Source organism: Sparus aurata, chromosome 11 (genome assembly GCF_900880675.1).
Source record: "Sparus aurata chromosome 11, fSpaAur1.1, whole genome shotgun sequence".
In the NCBI taxonomy this organism is placed as follows: domain Eukaryota; kingdom Metazoa; phylum Chordata; class Actinopteri; order Spariformes; family Sparidae; genus Sparus; species Sparus aurata.
Genome location: NC_044197.1, coordinates 6,497,658 through 6,520,513, shown reverse-complemented (window position 1 = coordinate 6,520,513; position 22,856 = coordinate 6,497,658). Strand labels below are relative to the sequence as shown.

At 40.7% G+C, this 22,856-nt stretch overlaps 1 protein-coding gene across 2 annotated transcripts in view; it reads right to left on the bottom strand.

The window, feature by feature from the left end:
- The window catches only part of gabrg3 (gamma-aminobutyric acid type A receptor subunit gamma3), a 53,152-nt gene extending 36,347 nt beyond the window's left edge, over nt 1–16,805 (bottom strand). For both annotated transcript variants that reach the window (XR_003986054.1, XM_030434547.1), the window contains exons 1-2: nt 16,356–16,805; nt 15,973–16,118 (exon numbers count right to left, since the gene is read on the bottom strand). Coding sequence is in view for 1 of the 2 variants with exons in the window: in XM_030434547.1 (XP_030290407.1) it covers nt 15,973–16,118; nt 16,356–16,450 (241 nt within the window). In the remaining variant the exon portion in view is untranslated. The remainder of the gene's footprint in view (nt 1–15,972; nt 16,119–16,355) is intronic.
- Between the last annotated feature and the right edge of the window lie 6,051 nt (nt 16,806–22,856).

Here is a 22,856-nt window from a genome sequence, read left to right as displayed (position 1 = left end):
ACAACAGGATGTGTTTCTGACCTGAGGAGCAGCCACCGAGACAGGAAGTAAACTGGAGCGAATCAACCGAATCTCTTCGAACCTGATAGTCTTTACTAGACAAAGTGTAAAACATCACATCTAATTAATTCATAGGGAGAAACAAAGGCCATTAAAGGTGCACTATGTAGTTTTGGGGAAGAACTTTTCTATTTTATCTTTTTTAGACCTAAACAGACCAAATAAACAAACTCTCTGTGTTTTCATGACTAAATAAACTGGATAAACAAACTGACCTTTAAGGATGACACAGTTTCATATTGTTTTACTTTGTTTATATGTGGCGGACCCTGCCACCTTTCTAGCTTCCTCTGAGAACAGCTTGTTTTCTCTGTTGTGGAGAAGATAAATATTTCTCATTTTGTAGTATTACCTAATTAATACTGTAATTATTAAAATTCCGGGTTTGAATTTCTTCTCCAGAACTACACGGCGCTCCTTTCGTTCTGCTGATAATAAGGCAGGTTTCTGACATCACCAGAGTTTTACAGAAGTCATTATGTTAAAAACAAGAAGAAGAGGGAGAGAGAGAGGAACAATCCCACCGGACAGATCAACTGGCTCATTACATTGTTTCTAAAAGAGAATATCGCAAAGGTTTCATCTAATTGAGATTACAGTACATAGCTCATTATAAAATCTGCTGCGTAGCCCCGTTTCCAGTGAATTAAGCTCATACGCAACCAATGCGCATTAGTTATTTATGTTCAACAGGAAGTAGTGTAGAGACAAAGAGCAAGAATGTGGAGGTCAGCGTGTGTGTGGGGGGAGATGTACTGAAATACATCGAGAGTATTTATCACAATTTTCTTATCGTCTTCACCTCGTGTGTCTTTTAAGATTCGTGCTCACTTTGATATTTGAAAATGACTAATTTGTGACGTCATTTCCAGCTGTACAGTCATAGAAACAAGACCAGCAGGAACGTTTTGATCCACAACGAATGAATGAACAGTGAACAAAAAGTATAAGCATAATAAAAAGAAAAGCTTGTTGTAAAGTATAAGCAGGGAACATCGGGATCGCATGACACACGGACGTTGATCGTGTATGACGTCACAATGTGTGTGTGACCACGTGGATCCACATCACTACCACTGCGCACTGTTCACTTGACGGTTTACATCACAATCACATTAAAGATGTATTTTTGATCCGTCTCTGTTGCAGAGCATTCACTGAGAGGCATGAACCTGTTCTCGCTACTGACATCACTGAAAAATGAAAGACTATTACTGTTCTAAATAACCTGTAATCACATAATAATTCACGCATTGTGTCCGTAATCACTAAGTGAGTAACACAGTGGATGTAAGTTGGACCTTTTGCCAATCAAATCTCCTTGAAAAGTAAATGTCCAATCACAGCTGAGAACACTGCGTTTCATTTTCCTATCAAACCTGCACCATAAAACTGTATTCTCCATTTTCCATATATTGCTGTAATGCAACACTATTTATATTTTCAACGCCGTCTCCCTGATCATCAAATAGAGCTGATGGTGACCTTGTGTCTGGGAGTTTCAGTCTCAGTCTTTAGTAAATATTAATATATTACATGCTGCTGAAGATCCTCAGGACTCCTTTTCCACCAAAGTCTACTCAGTCTACAGTCACGCTAACGGATCAGTGCGAAGAAACAATTGTTTTTTCATGTATATTGTGTCGTGCTGTCTGAAAATACACGCAGAACACGTCTTTTTAAAAATATTATTATTACTGAATTATTATCATTATTTTTGTTTTTAAAGTTTTTGTTGTAAAGTCTCAAATTTTAAAAGTTGACTTTACCTCAAAATTACCAAGTTATGAAAATGTATTAAGGAAAAAAATAAAATACAAACATTCCATCTAATTAAAGGTGCACTATGTAGTTTTGGGGATGACATTTTTTTTAAAGACCTAAACAAACAAAATAAACAAACTCTTTGTTTTCATGACTGAATAAACTGAATAGACAAACTGACCTTAAAGGACAAGACGATTCATACGGTTTTACTTTGTTTATATGTGGCGGACCCTGCCACCTTTCCAGCGTCAACCAGTGTTCTGGGACCTTGTTTTCCTCTGAGAACAGCTTGTTCCCTCAGTTAGGGGAAGAAATTCTGAGTTTGAGCTCCTTTAATTAGCTTGTTATCGAGATCAGCTCTACGTGTGATCAGAGAAAAGAGACTTTGCTCGTGTCCGTCGACACCTGTGGCATGCGAGGCCGAGTTACATAACTTCTTCATTACACGTCCCTGATTGCGGCGCGGTGCGGCGCCTCCCGCCCACAGCGCCACTTAGCAGCAGTTAGGCTGTGACTAGTCATTCAGTAAATGGGGACAGCTCATTAACTCTGGGAAAATAGATAACATGAACGAGGAATTAATTAGTAGCTGCGTGTGGGTTATTTATCGCCGCAGCCATCGGTGAAATAGTCTGAATGGACATCTAACTAAATACAGTGTGCTGCGGTGGTGTAATGGAGGGAGTGGAGACGGGCGGTCTTAAATAACAGCAGGAAGACAAGAGAATAACAGAGTGAAGCCTCTCAGGGGAGGCTGTGATCTGCTCCAACATGGTGGACGAGTACTGAGTACAACCATCCAGTGAAGGGGGAGAGAGAGCGAAGAGTTCAAACTCTTGTGAGATTTATTTGTCATTAAGGTGGGCAGAGAATGATGAACAGGTCCGCGGAGACATTAGCTAATCTCTTTCCAGGTTTTTGAGCTGATGAATGGACGTACATTAGCTGCCGGCGAGGAGCGACGAAATGCAGCTCTCGTCTCTTTGTTTGACGCGCTGACAGTGATATTTACAGCGGACGGGAACACGTGACCGCGGCTGGATGTTTGTCTTTTGGTGTTAATGTAAAATTAGAAGTATGTCACATTTGCGCGCCATCCTTCATTCAAAGGAGTGTTTGAGCAAGAAAGAAGAAAAATAAAGTTAAGACAAAAAGCAGACGTAGAATAAAATATAGAAAGTCTACGTGAATCGTTTAACAATTAAGAAACAGCGTAACAGACGCAGATTCATTATGTCTGCCCCTCACCAGGGGGTAACGCTCCCTGTTTACAAAGAACTGAAATATTTAATGAGTTAATTAGACTTCCACTTATGTGAAGCATCAAACAGATCAATTCTTTTGACCTCTGTCGGCCCGCGTCTTCTCCTGAGTGGGTTCGGATCTTCCCACTACTTCCTCACCCCGGCGGCTCCTCAGCCTGGAAGATAATCCATCTTTGATTTTCAATAAGTGCTCATCAACAATCACAAACGAACAAACAAACAAAACAAAATGAAACAGGTACGGGGCCGGGAGGAGGTGTTGCCCACTCTGAAAGTTCTGAAAGACGGCTGGTCGACGCCAGAACGAAGGAGATTAACTTCTTCTCTGAATTCTAAATACTTCAGGTTCATGAGCAAAACTGCAAAATCATACAATCAATTTAAGTTTGAGTGCAGCAACCAAAATAGTACCAAACTATCATTGTAATATCATAACAAAAGAACTAACGATACCTTTTGAAACACACAAAGAAACAACAGAGACCGCACTGAGCTAGAACGGCACTCAGTAGAGTGCATACCTCAGTCCCAATCAAGCCTAATCCAATACAAATAGCCCCACATAATTTAATCCTAATCTAGAATCTGCATCTCATGGTTCTCACTCACAGATAGCAGCCGCCTAAATGAAATCGATGCGTTATTCCCTGAGAAGTTAACAGAAATACATCTCATAATGTTCGAGGCGGTTCGTCCCTTTATCTGGATCTGCACCAACAGTTAACGGGGACTCTTCTGGACCGAGACTCATCCTCCATCCAAGTTTCATGGAAATGCATTCAGTAGACACTTATCGAGAACCACTTCTGCCAGGAAAAGAAAACCTCTGATAATAAAAGTGAGAAAACTCAGTCATTTAATTTCTCATCATTTTAATCTAACAAAATACGAGTGTGTGTCTTATTATCTTGTAAACATTGACTATGTTGCATCATTTGATAAAAAACACATTCTTATTATTCCTGCAGTAATATGACAGGAGCAGAGGAGGGAGTCATGTGGTGATTTAAACACAAATATTTTCATCCTAGAGACCGACGTCGTGTCCCGTCAGACACCAAAAGTCAATGTTGATTTACGTATTTTGACGTATGCAGCCTAATTTCAATTTACTTAACTTCCATAACGTACGTAACTCAGCTTACATTTGTAAGTTTACTTAAACTACAATATGTATTTAACGCAAAACATGACTTTTCCCTTAACCTAACCAAGTAGTTTTGGTGCCTAAACCCAACCGTCAACGTTGACCGTGTGTTTATCATCATTACTTGGGAACAAACTGCTCAGTAACAATGTTCACCTTTATATATTGAGCCTGTCGCTGGTACTTCATGTGCAGCGTGTAATTCGAGCATGAGGACGTTGTTTTCCTTGAATATCGCTCACCTTCCAGATAAAAGCAGCGGCTCTACCTCACACTAGGACTCGTTTCATCGGAGTGACTGGTCTCCACTGCTGCACATTTTTGTCCTCTCATTACTCACACAAGCTCGCAGGAAGTCCCGATGGGAAAAAAAAAAAGCACATGTGGGAAAGTCGCAGCCCGTCCTCGGTTTTGGCGTCTACGTATTCTGAGGTGCAGAATAATGACTTATGGCATAAAGACTTCAACTTCTCGTCTCATTGTCCGGGCTCATTACTCGAAGAAACGCCAAGGGCTCTGAAATATTCAAAAAGCAGAACAGATCACCTCCCTCCGGCTAACTGTGCCACGGCCGATCATCTGTCACCCAGTAAGCAGACAGACACCAAAGCTGGTTTAAGGTTTTTTTTAATGAACGTGCAGAAGAGGAGCTGCACCGTGGCTGCACCTAAGACCGGAGTTACATCTGAGTGCATCCAACACTTTTTATCTGCATCCTCTTACAAGCACGAGTGTGGTAACTAGTTTTTCTTTGACAGAAACAGGTACAGTGGTACAAGTCGACGTGTTAATACTTTAACATCCGCCTCCTTTCAAGCAGCTCTTGGACGTCGTTCAGTTGGTGCTGGGCTTCAAAGAGAGAACTGAAGACTTAAAGATATTAAAAACTAACCACCGTCACATTGTCGGTAGCTTCCGTGTCAACACCAGATCCGTGCCAGCTGCCTCTCAAACCGGGATAAAAAAAGAAGCGATAAATTTCGCTCGCTCGCTCCGGCTCCAGAAAACACTAGGTGTCCATTTCTTAATTTCAGTGATTTGGACTTTTAGAAAACAAGTTTGACATCTTCTGGATGTATTTTGATGAGTTATGTGATCTGCTGCTGTCTGCTGTTCTCTGATTTCCAGCACACGAGGAACAGAGAGGCGAACTTCCCTGTCGGCAATGTGAAAAGAGTCGATAGGCTATTTTTAGCTGGTTCGACCCGCGTTTGAAAAAAAGGACCCACATACACACGCTTATTGTGATGTTTGTCTGTTAGCTTAGCAGTCGTACAGCTTACAGTGAAATAAAGTGACGAATTACATATTCAGGGCTACAGAACAGGACAACTGAGTAACTGTACTCACTGTGCTCTTAATGTGTTATTAGACTTATTAGTGCATCATTTGTACGTACATCCAACTTTTAGCAATGGCCATGCATTGTGGTGAGAGATACTTCAAATATTTTGATGCAGTTTAGGCCCTTTAATGTCTCTGGGATACCAATCAGGTCGCACGTTTTTATTAGATCCAGTTATGTTTATTGTACTTTTGCAGATTGTGCTGGAAATACAGACAGAATATAATCAAACAGACGTAAAGCAGTCTCGGCTGTTACATCAAGCCTGATATCATATCGTTTTTGCGTGACTGTAACGATAAGTCCACTGTACAGGACACACAGGAGGAGACAGAAGTCAGCTTTAGGATGGATAATCTGCTCTGGGGGAAGTGGATTGTGTCTGTTTTGATAGATATGGATAACGGTACATATTCATGATTGAGTTCTCCTCCTAAAAAATTAGTTTGCTAAGAGAAAAACAACCAAAAAAACCCCACAAAAAACAGGTCCACTTCCATCTCATCTCACAGCCTTTTATCACATGACTCAGATGGACCGATTCTTTTTTTCCTCCCCGACATGAAATCACGCATCTGATTAATCGATGTGAACTCCACGTAAAAGTGTTTGATTCTCGTCAATCAAGTGGCTGTCATCACGCCGAGCCGAGTCTGACACATCCTGACAACATCTTTTGTAGCCGACGTAGTTACTAGGTGATTCTCTGAACAAAGGCTTCGCTCATCTCGTGTGAAGAAAGGTGACATTTAAAACAACGCATTCTCTGTTTCACTCTCTCAGGCTGGTGTTCCTCCTCTGAAAGCCTATTATATTACTGTGATGGTGTCGGCTTTTAACTGCTTTTGACTTGACATTATGCACAATAGGGAGGAAGAAAACAAAACACAGCTGTTAATTATGATGGGATTTTAGGTCCATTAAAGAGCCGCACATGTTGACAGGGACCTGTGCCGAGAAAACTTTACTGATTTTTGAGATGTAACCATGTTGATGACTCGACGAAGTTCAACGCGCGTATTTCTGACATTAATTTTATGTATTTTCTTATGTAATCATCTCAGTATATAGTCGTTTTTACTGGCAGCGGGAGAATTTGCCATTCTCGTGCTGAACAACCTCGTCAATCCTGGACTGGTGTCATGGTTTGACTTGTGGTTTTGTCATTTCCTGTTTTATTTTGAAACTTCTGTACTCATGGGTCATGTTTCACTGTTCATTTCCTCCCTTTGTCTGTTTTCCCGCCCTTTTAATTCCTCACCTGTGTTGCATTAGTTTATCGCCGCTTTGTCTTCCCCTCGTTTGTTTTCGTTTTTTGATTCCTCACATTATTTCTGGCTTGATTTTGTTTTGCTTTAGCTTTTTTTTATTCACCTTTTTTTGGCCAGATTTGGGGATTTTGGATTTTGATTTTCAGCTTTGTTATTAAAAAATCCTTTTCCGTTCTAATTACTCGCCTGCCTGTGTGCCTGAGTCTGGTTTGTTCAACTTCAACAACTGGTTACAAAACAGAAATATCCAGTCTAGACAAGGTCACTTCTTCTTCATCACCATGAAGCAGAAAATATGTAATATAATAATAAAAATGTCCATTGTCAATCGATTTCTTTAGATTTTCCGCACTTATCTGTGAGTTATGCTTATATTTATCTTGTAGTGACATTCAAGTTTATTGCTCCCATATGGAAACTGCTAATTGAAGTGTAATTGAGTGTAATGATTATTGATTTTGATTACTAGATTATTGTAATGCCCTGCTCTCTGGTCTTCCCAAAAAGAGTACTCTAAATCTCCAATTATTACAAAACTCAGCCGCACGAGTGCTGACGAGGACCAGAGGGCGGGAGCACATTACACCGGTTTTAGAGTCACTGCATTGGCTCCCCGTGCGCTTCAGGATCGATTGTAAGGTTCTTTTACTGGTTTTTAAATGTCTTAACGGCATTGCGCCCTCCTACTTATCTGACCTGCTTTTACCATATCAACCCTCGCGGACCCTGAGGTCCTCCGGCTCTGGCCTTTTATCCCTACCAAAACCAAGAACTAAAACCCACGGTGAGGCGGCATTTAGCCACTATGGCCCCCGCTTGTGGAACAGCCTGCCGGAGAACCTCAGGTCTGCAGAGACTGTTGATATTTTTAAGGGAAGGTTAAAGACACACCTTTTTAATCAGGCTTTTAACTAATATTTTAAATTCTTATTCCATTCTTATGTGGTTCTATCGTATTTTATGTTGTTGTTCCTATCTTGTTTTTTTTTGTTTTTGTTTTTTTAACTATTTTCATCTTAAATAATTTTAATTTTTTTAATTTTTATTATTTATCTTCGATACTATTTTATTTTATTTATTATTATCTTATGTATTTTATCCTTTTAACTGTTCACTTCATTAAATTATCTTTTGTCAGGGTTTTTATCCTATCTTATGTTTTTAGTTTTTAAGGGTTAACTCCAGAGTTTCCTCAGGGGGGTCCTCCACACTGGGAGCTGTGTCTGGGATGCTGCTGGGGGTGCTGTCCCTGGGTCCCTTTGGCCCAGCCAGTCGTTGTCTGTCAGGGTCGGGGGGCCTGGGCACTGCTGCCCCCGTGGCACAGCCTGTGACTCCTCCCAGTGTGGAAGGCCCCAAAGGTGGCGTTTCCTCAATCCTCAGTGCCTTGCCATGTCTCCTTATTTCCTGTAGTAAGAGTGTGTGTGTGTGTGTGGGTGTGTGTATGTGTGTGTACGTATGTGTGCATGTATATAGTACGGAGGGTGGGAGGGAGGGGCTTTCTTTATTATTGTTTTATGTTTCCTGTGTAAAGCACTTTGTGCTACATACTCATGTATGAAAAGTGCTTTATAAATAAAGTTGATTGATTGATTGATTGATAATGTTGTGTATTTGATGTATTAAACTGGTACTGAATTTTTGTTCAGGGAATTTTCGGTGGCCTTTGAATTACAAATCTTGTTGTACATGAAACACAAATTGATTTTTTGCTGTGAAGCCTTTTGCAAAAGGTGAATTTACTTTGATTTGAAAATTGTGAAGTTCACGAATGTGATTCAATATAGTGCAACAAAGAAAAACTGAGAAACAGAAAATGTTGTTTTCTTTTATATAGGTCAGGTTTTTGTGTTTTGATCTACTTTGACGGCAAGCTTCCGACAACATCTGAAACTATTTTCAAAACCGTTCCCCAAACCATGTGGTAGGACAGATCATGAACCCACATGGAGGTATCAAACTCCCAAACTAACCTGTCCATCAACTACATCTACTGTAAATGCAGCTCAGCTAATCTCCCATAGGCTACATATGCATGAGAGATTTATAGAACATGATGAATTCATCCAGTTTAATCTAGGACTTCATGTAAAAGCATAATTATGACAAAAGAGGCACTTTTAAGATTTACTGTATTTTCGTCTTCGGGTCAAACTAATTTTAAATGGGAGTGATTGGGGCAATTTTGAGCTAGCATCAAAATCTCTATTTTTAAAACAGTAAGAAGGCTCGACACAACATGAAACTTTGCTCGTAGTATCACCAGGGTCTCTACACATGAACACGAGCATTGAGAACATTGTTTGTGAACACAGAGTTTACTAAAAAGAAGGTTTTTGAACAACTCACGTTAGCAGATGTTTCCTCCGCTAGCCGCCGTCCTGCCAGTGGAGAAGTATCGATCTCAGAATGTGAGTTAACCTGGAGGTGAGTTAAGGTGGAACGCTCCTAAAGCTTAGTTCCATATAAATGCAGGATAATTTGTTGTTTTGTCGTTACAGAAAAAACAATATTGACCTTGAAGTTGAAAAAGTAGTCTCATATAAGAAACAATACTAAAATCAAAAAAGATAGTTGTTACTTGAAGACAGTAGTTCCACCTTAACTCTCCTCCATGTTACGTCACATTCTGAGATCGATACTTCTCGGCTGCCATGACGGCAGCTAGCAGGACAAGCTAATGTTAGCGTAAGTTGTCCAAAAACTTTCATTTTAGTAAACTCTGTGTACACAAACAATGTTCTCAATGCCCGTGTTCATGTGTAAAGACCCTGGTGATACTACGAGCAAAGTTTCATGTTGTGTCGAGCCTTCTTAGTGTTTTAAAAATAGAGATTTTGATGCTATCGCTAAAGTGGACGTAGCACTCCCATCGAAAATGAGTTTGACCCGAAAACGAAAATACGGTCAATCTTTTAAGTGCCTCTTTCGTCATTATGCTTTTACACAAAGGTTTGACTCATATTCATTCACAAAAAAAGCCTTGCATGCATTTTGGCGAGAGTTTCACTTTAACTCTCCCTGCTGCTGCTAATTCACATTAAAAGCATTCACCCGATGAACCAGGTCGCTTCCACAGTGAAACAGTTAACGGAAATGCAGCGTATTAGTCAGCGAGGTTTGTCAAAAAAAAAATGCACCTACAAAACAAGACACTGGCAATTTTGGCATTTTAAATATTTGCAAGGGAGTGGAATGAGAGTGGGGAGCAGCCACACGGAGCTGTGAGATTAAGAGCTGGAGGTGACGGGCTGAAGACTGCCAAGACAAATTGGGCCTTCGTCAGTGTGAAATGTCAATCCAGTGGTGTTGCAAACAGTGTTTATAAAGAGCTTGTGCACAAGTGTGCAGGTTTCCTTTGGCCAACAAACGCAGCTTTTCATTTGTCACAGGAAGAAAGTGTTGTTTTTCCTCCAAAACAAGCTTTAATATAGACACGGTGAAAATAATGAAGTCCGATTGAGTGTCTCTGTTATTTCCTCTCTAGGCGATATCAAGCATTAAGAACTGTAAAGGCAGACGTGACACAGCTGAAGATGACTCTCTACATCAGCAGCGCAGGTGTATCACTTTACATTCAAGCCGTGCGGTGGAAAATGCCCCTAGTTGTTTAACCATGAGCCGTTAAAAGCTTTTTAAAAAGTCACATTCATTAATGCTCGAGAGGACAAGGTCAAACAACTTCAGAGCACCATCTGCCATCAAAGGGCCGGCATCACAACAAATGGCTGTTTAATTTACTTATCCGTCGCTAGTGGTCAGGGGAATTGAAAAAAAGAAGAAGAAGCTAATTGCCGACATCCTATTTATCATTGCTTCTTTTGAAATTATCCATACAAGGTAATTTAGTCGGCTTTGGCCGGGCGACCAGAGAGGAATACAGATCTGTGGCTCTTGATAGAATAATAATGTACCGTGTGAATGAGTGTGTGTGTGTGTGTGATGGGGAAATAACAGAAAAAGAGAGAGTCTGGTCGTCCCTAAAGTATCCTGGTGAAAAGGTCACCGTGTTTATTGCTCAGACAGCAAGTTGTTACATCCAGCAGCTGACAGCTGAACAGTGCAGCAGCTATAAAATGTGAAGTTCCTGCTCTGTTCGTGATTCTCGATGGTTTACTGGATCACACTTCACATCACTGCCTCCAAATTCTGCTCCACAAAGTCGTTTCCATCACATGTGCAACAATCTGCCCACTGTGAAGTTTGTATTCTTGTAGTTTTCCATCTTAAAAAGTGAATTTAAATGATTATATAATAGTTTAAGTGAGTAAGTTAAGTGACTTTTGGATGAACAATGGATCACGTGACTACAATGAATGTGGTCAAACCTTCAGATAATAGACGTGATTCACACATTTTCTTCCAACGTTAATGCTCAGTGTGGGAAGCTTGAATGCCGGGTGATACAATGCTGCAGTCTTCTAGGTTGTAAGTCGTACTAACGCAGGCAATGTGACCAATAGTTGTCATTTTACAGCTTCCTGTTTGATCAGCAACTGACAAAATGATGAAGAGTGAACATTCGGCCATATTCTAAGGTTCCTGTAGGCTCCAAACTCCAAGCTAACGATTTGTCCTTTGTGTTTCACTTCCAGGGTTGGACAAAACTCTCCAAGATATGTGTTAAATTCAAAATTAATTTACGCCTCACGTTAAAATGAGGTTGAACAGTAGCCTTAACTGTTGGTTATCATGCCTGTCGTTTTGTCTTGAATGACGGTCCGATGTCTCTCAGGATTAAACTACTCCATTGCTTTTACAGTTGCTAATCCATCAGGAAGCAGTGAAAATGTTACAGTTTTTCAGATTCCCTATATTCACATGACCAGGCAGCTGCTTTCAATGAAACCAACACCAAACAGCAGACAACGATAGCAACACAACGATCAATTGAGCAGCTAAAGATTCAGATATTTCCCTCTGAAGTTGGTAGAGACCAAAACAGAGCTAAAAGAGTGTCAATATTGGGCTTCATCATTCATCCGTCGGTCTGACACACGATTCCAAATAGCTCCCAGTCCGAGCAGCTAGCAGCTGGCTAACTGAGCTAACTCGCAACGTTAGCTACAGTTAGCAGCAGCTAGCGGTTACTCTGGTGATTTGCTGCCACCGATTTGTTTTGAGCGTTAATTCAAAAGGGGCCCATTTCTTACTTACTGCACCGTTGCTCTAAATTGGTTTTTGTCACTTTTCTTCTAAGGTAAAAATGATGATGAGGATGATTTCATACAGTTATAGGAACAAATCCAACGCAGCAACAATCGGACACACTGGGGAAAAGTCCATCTGCTGATGAAGATCATGGTTGAAAGCTCCAGAACAGCAACTAAATAAACTGCGAAGTGAGGTTGTGCTGTCAACTGGTGTTTGAAACACAAAGCTTTGCAGAAGTTACATTTAATTTACTGTCTATTATTCTTGTCCCACGAGCAACTTGGTCAGTATTCAGTAAATGTTCACTTTTGTCCTCAGTCTCTTAATTAATTAATACATTTTTAATGTCAAACTCACAGCTAACGTTGTGAAGAATGAAGTCCAGGGTTGGGGTTCAACAGATTTGTGCATCATTAAAGGTTCATTTTAAAGCGAGCGTGCTGCAGAGCACTCTGACTGAAAGGCTCTCTGTTATTTCAAGTCATAGTGCACAGCTCCCTCTTAGCCAGCTAAATGAAAGCACCTGAAAGTGTCCACAGGAAAAGAAAAGACCCAGATGTGTTAAGTAAGACGGGAGAGTGCGAGGCTACGTTTATTTATTGGAGTCGAAGTGACACAGAAAAGTGGCACTTTTGATTTGAGAGCGGGATCAGCTCTCTCAGGACAGAATCCAAAGTTCTCCCCCGCCGCTCAGCGTGGCCCTCGCTGACATCCTGCGTACCAGTTATATTTGTCCCTTCCTGCCGCCTCTCTCTGTCAGGCCGAAACAACAGAGCTTACCTGGCTCGGTATCCATAGTAACAGGTGTAGCATACATGCAACAACTGGCCCGAGGCTGAAGTCATACAGATGCCGAGACCACATTAACAGGACCGACCTGACGGGATGACCTGATGGCTGCACCTGCTTTCCTGCCCAGCTCCGGTTAAACACCTGCATATTTTCCACAATAAATCAGGCTCGGCCATGCTGCCATTTTGAAGACATTTAAAGTGTGGCTCATTTGCTTAATTAATTACCAACCTGGGCCTCAGAACCCCAGGGACGCAGGCGGACCGAGGTTCACTGTGCGGCAAATCATGTGTGGTTATTTGACTCATTTCACATTTGTTTGGTACTTTATTAACAAACCACTACAGCTCAGTGTTAACGTTTCCTGTCCTGTGAACGTGACATGACCCAACCGAGGCTCACTGTGTCCTGGAAATCCCTCTTGGTTGTTAAACCGTTAAAAAGATTTAAAAAGTCACATTCATTCATGCTCAGGAGGACGAGGTCTTCAGAGCACCATCTGCATCACAACAGCTGACTGTATGATTTACTTATCCGTGGTCACCAGGATTGGAAAGACAAAAAGGAAGCTAATCGCTGACAACCTATTTATTATTGCTACCTTGAAACGATCCAAACAAGGTGAGTACGTTACCAAACAGCTGCTCATACGTCAAGCAGGCAAATACCCCCAAAAAAGTCATGTAAAAATCGCACATGAAGCCAATTTCTGTGACATTTCCATTATAACTCCTACAGCAGAATGAGACCGTCACAGTATCTCTTGATCCTGACAGAGAAAAACATTCATACAGAGAACCAGAAGCAGGAGACGAGCGTGAACAACGTCTCTGCACGGCCAACAAACACCACGTTCTCAGACCCTCTCACGCTCTACGTGACATGAGAAATGCAAATGCAACAGGCACGAGAGCCTGTGAATGATCAAACTCTCCCCCCTGCGCTCAAAGTTTCAACCTCCAAACGTAATTTATATTCATGAGGATATGCTGATGAGACACATCTTGACCTTTGCTGCTGCGGGTCTTTGAGTAAGAAACAGCTGAGAACCCGGGTGATTCTCCCCTCGCGCCGCACAAACAACCACGGATGTGATGTCAAAATGAACAGCGTGCAAAAAGAACCGGTAGATCGTCTGAACTGCAGGTGTTTCTTACTCCTTTGTCTTAAAAGTGGATTAGAGAACGTCATCCTAAGATACCAGTATGGAAAAAACAACACAAATGTTTATTTTATGCCACATTATAACGGCATATATTCAGAACGTATTTATCCGACTGGTTCCCGAAAGAGTCATTTAAACGAAGGACGCTGAGGACCTTGAAAAAATGCTTGTGAATGTTTTGAAAAATGATCCTTCACCTAGAAATGTTAGCTTCAGCAACAGCATACAACACATGCAGAATGATGTTGTGATCAGCATTTAGCACAATCAGAATGTAACATATTAGATTAAATGATGAGCTCGTTAGTTGGGACAGCCCATCTAGCTAGTAAAGAGGTTTGTTTACTCTAGAGTTCCACTGGCTGCATGTCCGTTGCGTAACGGCTCCGGTACAGTTTTGCTCCGTCGTCCGGCAACCATCACCGGCTGCACTTTGAGTTCCCATGATTATTACATAATCATGCGCAACCACAGTTATACGTATGTGCACCAAGAAGTGTTCCCAACCGAAGGATTAGAAGAAGAGCTTGTTTTTGTCTCTTTTTTTGAAATTTTTGTGCTGGCGTGAACATGACGCGTTTTCAGAATACTTGGCTGAATTGTAGCATCGTGCTCCGGCGTCCGGCGGAAATAGAAGTCCTGCATATCTGCTTCAACAGGAACCTTCCGTAGCAGATACGCAGCGGAGGGGGAATTGTGACAAAGTGAAGCTGGATTGGACACGTATCTGGTGGAATTTAGGGGTTGGATACTAAAGGGGCATTATGTAGTTTTGGAGAAGAAATTCAAACTCAGAATTTGTATATTTACAATATTCATGAAATATAAATTTTTTCCCTAAGTGAATAATCAAGCTGTTCTCAGAGGAAAATATGGTCCCAGAATACTGTTTGAAGCTAGAAAGGTGGCAGGGTCCGCCACACATAAACAAAGTAAAACGGTATGAAACAGTGTTGTCCGTTAAAATGTCGGTTTGTTACGGCGCCCTGGAGGTGACATGGATGGGTTTTTTTTTTATCTCGTGAGTACGAGATATTAATTCATGTGCATTTTGACATAATTAAACAGTGCACTCGGTTAATGCAGGCTTATTATCATGGATCGAGACCATCTCAGAATTTTAATTGATTCATTAATTAATAAAGCGTCCAATCATTGTTAACACCGCAACATTCACTTCATTCAATCATTTGAGTGCCACTACATCTAACTTACCATCTTGCGTGCGTGCGAGATAGTAAGTCGCATAAAAAAAAACCATCCATGTCACCTCCAGGGCTCCGTAGTTTGTTTATTCAGTCACGAAAACAAAACAAAAAAAACATTTAGTTTGGGTGTAAAAAAATCAGTCGATGAAGAAATCTACAAAATCTACATAATGTTCCTTTAATATGGCAACAGGGACAGTTAATGAATGAAGCTGAGTTGCCAGGCCGTCACCTGATTATGCTATAATTTGTAATATGCGGTTGAAGTGAGCCGATTGTTAACACGAGGTGGTCGGCTCGGTGTCTTTTTATTGGTCCTCGGTCTGAAAAAGTTTGAGAAGCGCTGATCTGAGCCGCCGCGTCACCTCCACGCGCGCCTGAACACAAAGTGACGCCCTCGTTGGTTCCGGTGACGTGATGAATCTCAGGGAAGATGCCACAGATAACCAAACTCTCTGACTTCAGTGGATCTGTCAGAACCACATTTACATTAAAATGCACAATGATGTCACCTCACCGTGCAGGAAACCAGCAGCTGTGATGTCTGACCTTGTGCAGCCTGATCACCACATCACCTTTACATCCAGTGCTGCTGCTGCTGTGGAACTCCACAGAGGTCCGACATGATTTGGGCGTATTCACTATGACTGGTACAATGTTTGGGTGTCTCACTCTGCAGGATTATGTGCATCATCAGTGCCAGATTTTGCATCATTTACATATAGTGACATCACTGATTGACATCCTGCACATTCAGGTGAAAAAACACCTTTCACAGTCTGTGCATGAAGAGTGAATTACCTCCGATATCCGGACGCAGCTTCTTGTCGTATTCTTTCAGTAAATTGTTGAGTATTTCCGTGGTGTCCGTGTCTTGTGATTTAGGAGCCAGCATTTGGTTCACAGTGACATCCTCATAGTCCTCCTCATACTCGATAGTTAGAGAGCTGCACAGGTAGAGTGGAAGAAAGAAAGAAAGAAAAAAAGAAACAAAGAAGAAGGAGGAGGTGGTGGGAAAAAACAGGTGAAGTCATGGAGTGTGTTCTGCAGAAGCATCGCATCAGATAAACTTACAGATAAAGTTTCAAGCGACAGACGTTTGGAGAGCTCATTTTATCCAACGTGCCTGAAACGCAACACACCTTTGCTTTGTTTTAATGTTTCAGAAGCAGTTTGAAACTCACCATGTGTGAAGGACGGACAGGAGTGAGACATAAGCCAGTAATCTGGACGTCATGTTTCCTCGGCAGGCGGAGCGGTGCCAGAGGACGCTGCGCATCGGTGTCTGGACGCGACGGTCGCAGCTGCTTCACAGGATGAAGCTCCTCATAGTTTGTAATCCAGCGCAAATCTCAGTCATTGTTAAAAGATGCTGTGCTTTTAAAAACAAAAATAAAAAATCAATCCTTCCGTTTTTCAGACGGAGCAGCAGCTTCTCACTTGTTTTTTTAAAAAAGGCGTGCAGATCGCGGACACTGCTGGGCTCACGCAGGTGCGCACACTCTGAACGCGTCCCTCCGAAAGACCCCCAATTCAGTCCAAAGTCCTGTGTGTGTGTGTGTGTGTGTGTGTGTGTGTGTGTGTGCGGGGGGGAAAGTCTGCGTCACTCCACTTTTCTTAAAGAGTACTTCTCAGAGGAAGAGTCGGACCAGCAGTGAAATACTTTGTGAGGAGGTGTTTTTCTGTCTTCCGTCCTTCTAGAGAATATTTTGGGATTGTGCAGAAGACATGATTCTGAGCTGGAGGGGAAGATTTCAGAGAATGTTTTGATTATAGAGCCTGAGAAAGGAATTAACATGAACTTTTAGAGTTAACACATCTGTAGCAGTAATATTAATCAGACTGTAGTTACTAATAAATCATTAATGGTGGGGGGAAAAAAAGGTTAAAGGAGCAGTTCACCCAAAGATGGAAGCTCAGTCATCATCTGCTCAGCATCATGCTGATAAAAAGCCCAGTGAAGTGTAGCTGTCATGGTTGTTGAGACATTTCTGCAGCTTCACAGTGAAAAACAGCTTTGCAACATTTTTCTAAACAACTGAAGCAGATGGGGACTTGTTTTAAAATGTACAAAAAAACTACAACAAAACATGTAATCGCTCCATACAGCTCGACCGATGTCGTCCAAATCACTGTCAGCCCTGAGACTGGAAATTGATATGAAACGAATTAGATTAATTACAACACTGACGATGGTTTCATCTTCAAAAATAGTGTAAATATATATATTTTTTTAAATCAGTTTTGGATCTCCGTGGTTCAAGAGACTTGGGTTACGTCTGGTGAGCTGTACGGATCCATGTTATGTTTTCTTCTCTTTGTTTTTCACATTTTAAATGTGCCATCCACTCTGGTTGGACTGTTCTGCTGTGAAGCTGCAGGAATTTTTGTGGATGACAGAAAGTGAAACGCTGCACAAATTTTCATTTTTGGGTGAACGCTTCTTTTCTTCTGTTATTAAAGAGAACTTATCAAGCTTTTTCATTTGTTTCCTTTTCATTCAGTGTGTTATGTGGGTTCACATGGATGTAAAAGGTCTTGTAAGTGAAAAAGCAACGGGAGCTCCTCTCTCCCACAGAGAACACTGCTCCTTAAACGCCTCGTCGTTAGTCCCACCTTCACACTATGTCACCGCGTCACACATTTGCATAATTCATTCCTATTTTCACAGTAGAAGTGAAAGTAACAGGAGGCTGAAACACAACAGAGCCGTCTAAAATCACGGTAAGTGGTGCTGGCTCAGGCGTGTGTGAGCAGACCAATCAGAGCAGACTGAGGGGCCTTAAAGAGACAGTGACTACAGAGCTGCAGCATTGGACATTATGAGTAAAAACTGATATTTCTTTTAGCATTAAACCTGAAAATTGGCAGAATATGTCTCCTTTAAAATGTTGATATTAATATCACACATATTTCTTCACTGATTACCACCTGCATTGTGAGCACAGGTGGTGCAGCCTCTCCTGATCTCTTGTTAGGCGCCACGTATTCATCTGAAAAGCTCGCACATCAAAGTGCCGTCCAGCTCCTTTAAAGCTGCCAAATTCTACTAATTGGCATCCAGCCTTTGTGTCAGTGTGTGGAACTGTAATTTAGGGCCCTTGTCATACTGTGTTTATATTGTCTGCTCGCATACCTACAGTAACAGTGGAGTTGACAACCAGCAGTAGAGTATAAAGGGGAACTTGAGTGACTAAGTGATGCACTTTTTTAAAGTTTTAAAGTCACAAGAGACATTTTAACAACTGTGCAACACAGGCGGAGATATACCGACCTTCAGACATGAAGCACGGGCACACAGAGTCCTGCATCTCCAATAATAAAAGGACAGATGCCCACTACTTTTAATATCCACTTTCAGTACACGATGCAGGTTTTATGTTATTAAAAAACATCACAATAGCATCTGCAGGGTTATTTTTCTGCAGACCTCTGTAACCTCCTCTTCACAGTCCCCCTTTAAATAAAATGTCCAGTGAATATGACAGGAAATAACACACATGAGCACACGCTGTATAAAGGGGTCCTTCTGTGAATATTAGGTGATATTGAAGTGGCTTCGCTCTCATTGAAAACATTCGAGCACCAAGATTGGAACAATAGTAGCTCCTCTGTCGGCCTCTTGTGCTTTTCCTCTGATGCATAAGACTCAAGCAGTTGAGATGAGTAATCCCTTGAAACAGCCAGAAGCCCATAAAATATAGTCTCAGTAATGAATAATGTGTCTACGGCATCAGAGTAAGACTAACAGCAGATCCTCCCTCACCCAGACAAAAACCCTAAACCTCTCGCAGCCACAGCAGCCTGGACAGCTTCACCGTCACTCCGTCCAACAGACAGTGATGCTGTGCAGTGCTGCTGTTGTCTGACTGCTGTCATCCTCTGCTGGCTGAAAAGAGAAATGCAGACACAGTCAGAGCAGCAGGAGGAGCGACATGTAAACACAATAAGAGCAAACATCATCTGTAAGAATCAACTGGAACCTTATTGCCTTCTGTTCACCAGCGAGTCCCGTGCTGCAAGAAATAAACCTGTGTGGTCCCACAGGGAATGATTGATGACATGTTCATTTTCTAAACACGTCCTTTTAGTGTAAATGAACTCTGAGTGTCATTTTAATGACTTTAGATTGTTTAAATGGCTTTTCATATATAAAAAATAACACTGTTTACCATCAAACTTTTTTCTTTCATCTTAGTGAAACATGACAAGTGGAAAACATTTCACACAGTCCGACCTTTTAGATATATGTTGTTAAAAGTACTTTAAAGTCATACTTGAGTAAAAGTCTTAAAGTATCTGTTTTTAAATGTACTTAAGTATAAATTAATCAATTTAGACCCCATTCAGTTCTGGTGTGGATCTACGCATTCACAGATCCAGGGATTGTATTTCTAATTTTCTGTTACATTGTGAAAAGAGCATTTTTTTGACATTTTCGACATTTCTTGGATTAATTAATCAAGTTCATAGATCTTGATAAAAAAAAAAAATCAGGAATATTTAGGTGGCTGGTATCAATGAGGTCATCTATGGGTGCGTTAAAATGTGTGAGTGACACAGGACCACTGGGTTAAATACTGGATTAGTCTTGACTACATTAAAGGTGAGTTTTGAAAACATCACAGCCTCCAGCAGCAGGTTGACATTTAACGTCATGCATTAATCATAAAGTATATAAAGATACAACTAATAGTCTGAACTTAACATTTTTACTGACCTTTCAAAATGCTTCTCGTTTTTTAACTATGCATCAGTGCACAAAGATGACATATCTGCACGTGTCATCTATAATTCACACTTTTTAATGTTGTTGCAGTCGCTCACATGACACTCAGCTGCACAGTGGAAGAGAGCAGAACATCGCAGTTTTACAGGAGACGATGAGTTTTACCCTCATTTCTGGGACGATGGTGACGCGGTCATCAATCACTCAATCAAACTTTATTGAAATGGCAAAGTTTTAGATAATTCAAAATGAAACAAAAAGTTCTTTACAAGTGACTGAAAAAAAATGTGATATCAAGAAAACCAAAACTGGTTTAGAGACGATTGCACACCAGTTACAATAAAATGAACAGTTAAAAATAATTTAAAAAGCAATAAAAATGACGATAAAGATCAAATAAAATATTGCACTTAAAAAGTTGTTTCTGATTAATTGTTGAAAAAATAGAATTTAATAGAACATAATAATGATAACAGTAAAATATAAATATATATATATATATATATATATATATATATATATATATATACATATATAAAAGAATGAAGGATTATATTAAAAAGGAAATGAACTAAAATATGTATCAAAGTCAAAACCATACAATTATAACACAGAGATAAAACAGCTATCTCCAACAAAATAGAATATAAAATCAAACAGATTTCATGTTGTCGGGCAAAAAAAACAACACAAGTATACATGAGATCTGACTCATAAATGGAAAACAATCAGTCACATCAGTAGACACGTATATGTAATGAAACCTAGCTCACTTCTCCAGCAAGTAGTCAGACCCTCATCTGAGTCTGAGCTGACGTTCATGTTCTCTGGAGAACCTTGGTTACCTAAACTGAAAATATACAACACATATAAACCCAAAAGTCCTCAGCTCACTCAGTTAAAGTGTTATAACTGCTCTCAAAATGGAAATGAGGACACGGCCGATGGATTTACTTTAACTTTCAAATAACTTCTTCCAATAACTTTTAATAGTTGTGTTTTTATGGAATGTCCTGTCTTGTTCTGACCTCCCTGTTATGACGCTTGCTTTCATGTAGTATTTTTATATTTCTTAACTGTGCGCTCCATTTAATTTTGTCATCCTCTGTCTGGCACTTGAATCCTGTTTACTGTGATTTAAAAGTGCTACATTACTTTAAAAAGGCTTTTTATTACCCGTATACAACTGCAGGGTTTGAATCAAGGTGACCTGATGGTTTTTAGGAACATTAAATTCATGTCTGTAATGATGTGGGTGTTTTTTTTTTATTTTCTTTGAAATGACACAAGTAGGACTACGTGATATGATGTATACAGAGATTTAACCGACAGCTGCATGCCACAGGCTTCATGGAAGGACAGTGTCAGCTACATTGACACTGTGACAGTGTTACAGCCCTTTGTGCCTCTGCAAAGGAAAGGTGGACTCGCACTGGAGTGTGTGGTTAAAGTGTGAAGTGCTCACTCAGCACTCCAGAAATCAAATTACATCAGTGAGCTACATGCAGGAGCTGCAGATAGTTTGTATGCTGATAAAGTAGCTGCAGTATATGTCTGAACATAAGATACAGCAAGTGTCCTCTCATCCCCACTGACTAAGCAGTTTTGCAGACGTGTCATAGATAGTACCCATAATGAATAGCGCCTTATATTAGAAGTGCACACACACACACACACACACACACACAGTTTTTTCACTCTCAACACTTCTCTACTTCTTCAGTCGGCCCGGAGCCACAGCCTGTTGGAGCCAGACTGGTGCTGGAACCTGTTTCCTGGTGGATTTGCTCTCTTGACACATTGATATGGAATTGATTTCTTTATCCCGAGAGTCACATTAAAAGATTGTTGCCACACTCACATCTGTATGATGAATGTAAAACTACAGCTAGTAGGTGATTAGCTTAGCTTAGAGTAAAACAGCTACACTGGCTCTGTCGGAGGCAGTGTTGGGTGAGTTACATGTCACCTCAAAATGTAATCTAATGACTGGCTACAGTTGTGGTGATTGATTGGTTAATTAGTACTAACAGCTTGTTTAACCATGGCAGTGATGGTGCATGAAGGAGCCAACTAGGCTTCTAAACTGGGAGCGCTTGATGTTCTCCTGGGGGGAAACTTTCATGTTGTAGACAGCAAGATAACGAAAACAAGCATAACCCAACGACACCGGGCAGGAGGAATAATGACTCCTTTTGGAATAAGTTATGTATTTGTTTGATGTACAAAGTTGGCAGACATTTAGAAGTGAACTCCATGGGACAATATTCACAATTTGTGATTAATTTAATGAAAAACCATTTTTGATTCTTTTGATCAGTGAACAGGCTGAAAGTAATAAATGATCAAGGAATCGACACAAATAAGGACTTTCATGACCGCTTCAAGCACACTTTATTCAATCTCTTTTAGATTTCAATGTCGGCAAATCTGAATAATGTATTTGTTTGTTCTTCTGGTTTCTGTTAAATGAACTGAATGACTGAATTGTGGAGATTGTGATCTAACCATCCATACTGACAAAAGTTTAGCAGCGCCCTCCAGTGGTTGTACTGCTTAACGTCCATGCCAACGCGAAGAACGCATGGATGTATGTTGTTAGTGACGGATATATCACTTTGACAACTGGATTGTTTTTGTTCATGTCCCCCAAACAGACACATTACCATCTGTACAGACAGTAGCTGTAAGCTAGCTAGCAACAGACACATCGAGCGCATCTGTGTGTCTATGTGCGTTCAGCTCAGCCTCTGACTGAATTCAGAACTCACCAGAAATTCTGGTTCTTAATGTGATTTCCCTCCAGTCTCGCATCTTTGAAAGATAAAAAACATACGTTGAATCGAAGTAAGTCAAGCTTCTATTGTTTGAATCAGAGGAAAGGCCTAAAATAAATATTTAAAGCCACTATGTGTAGAGTTTGAAAAGTTTCTCACCACTGGTAGGAGAAAACAAT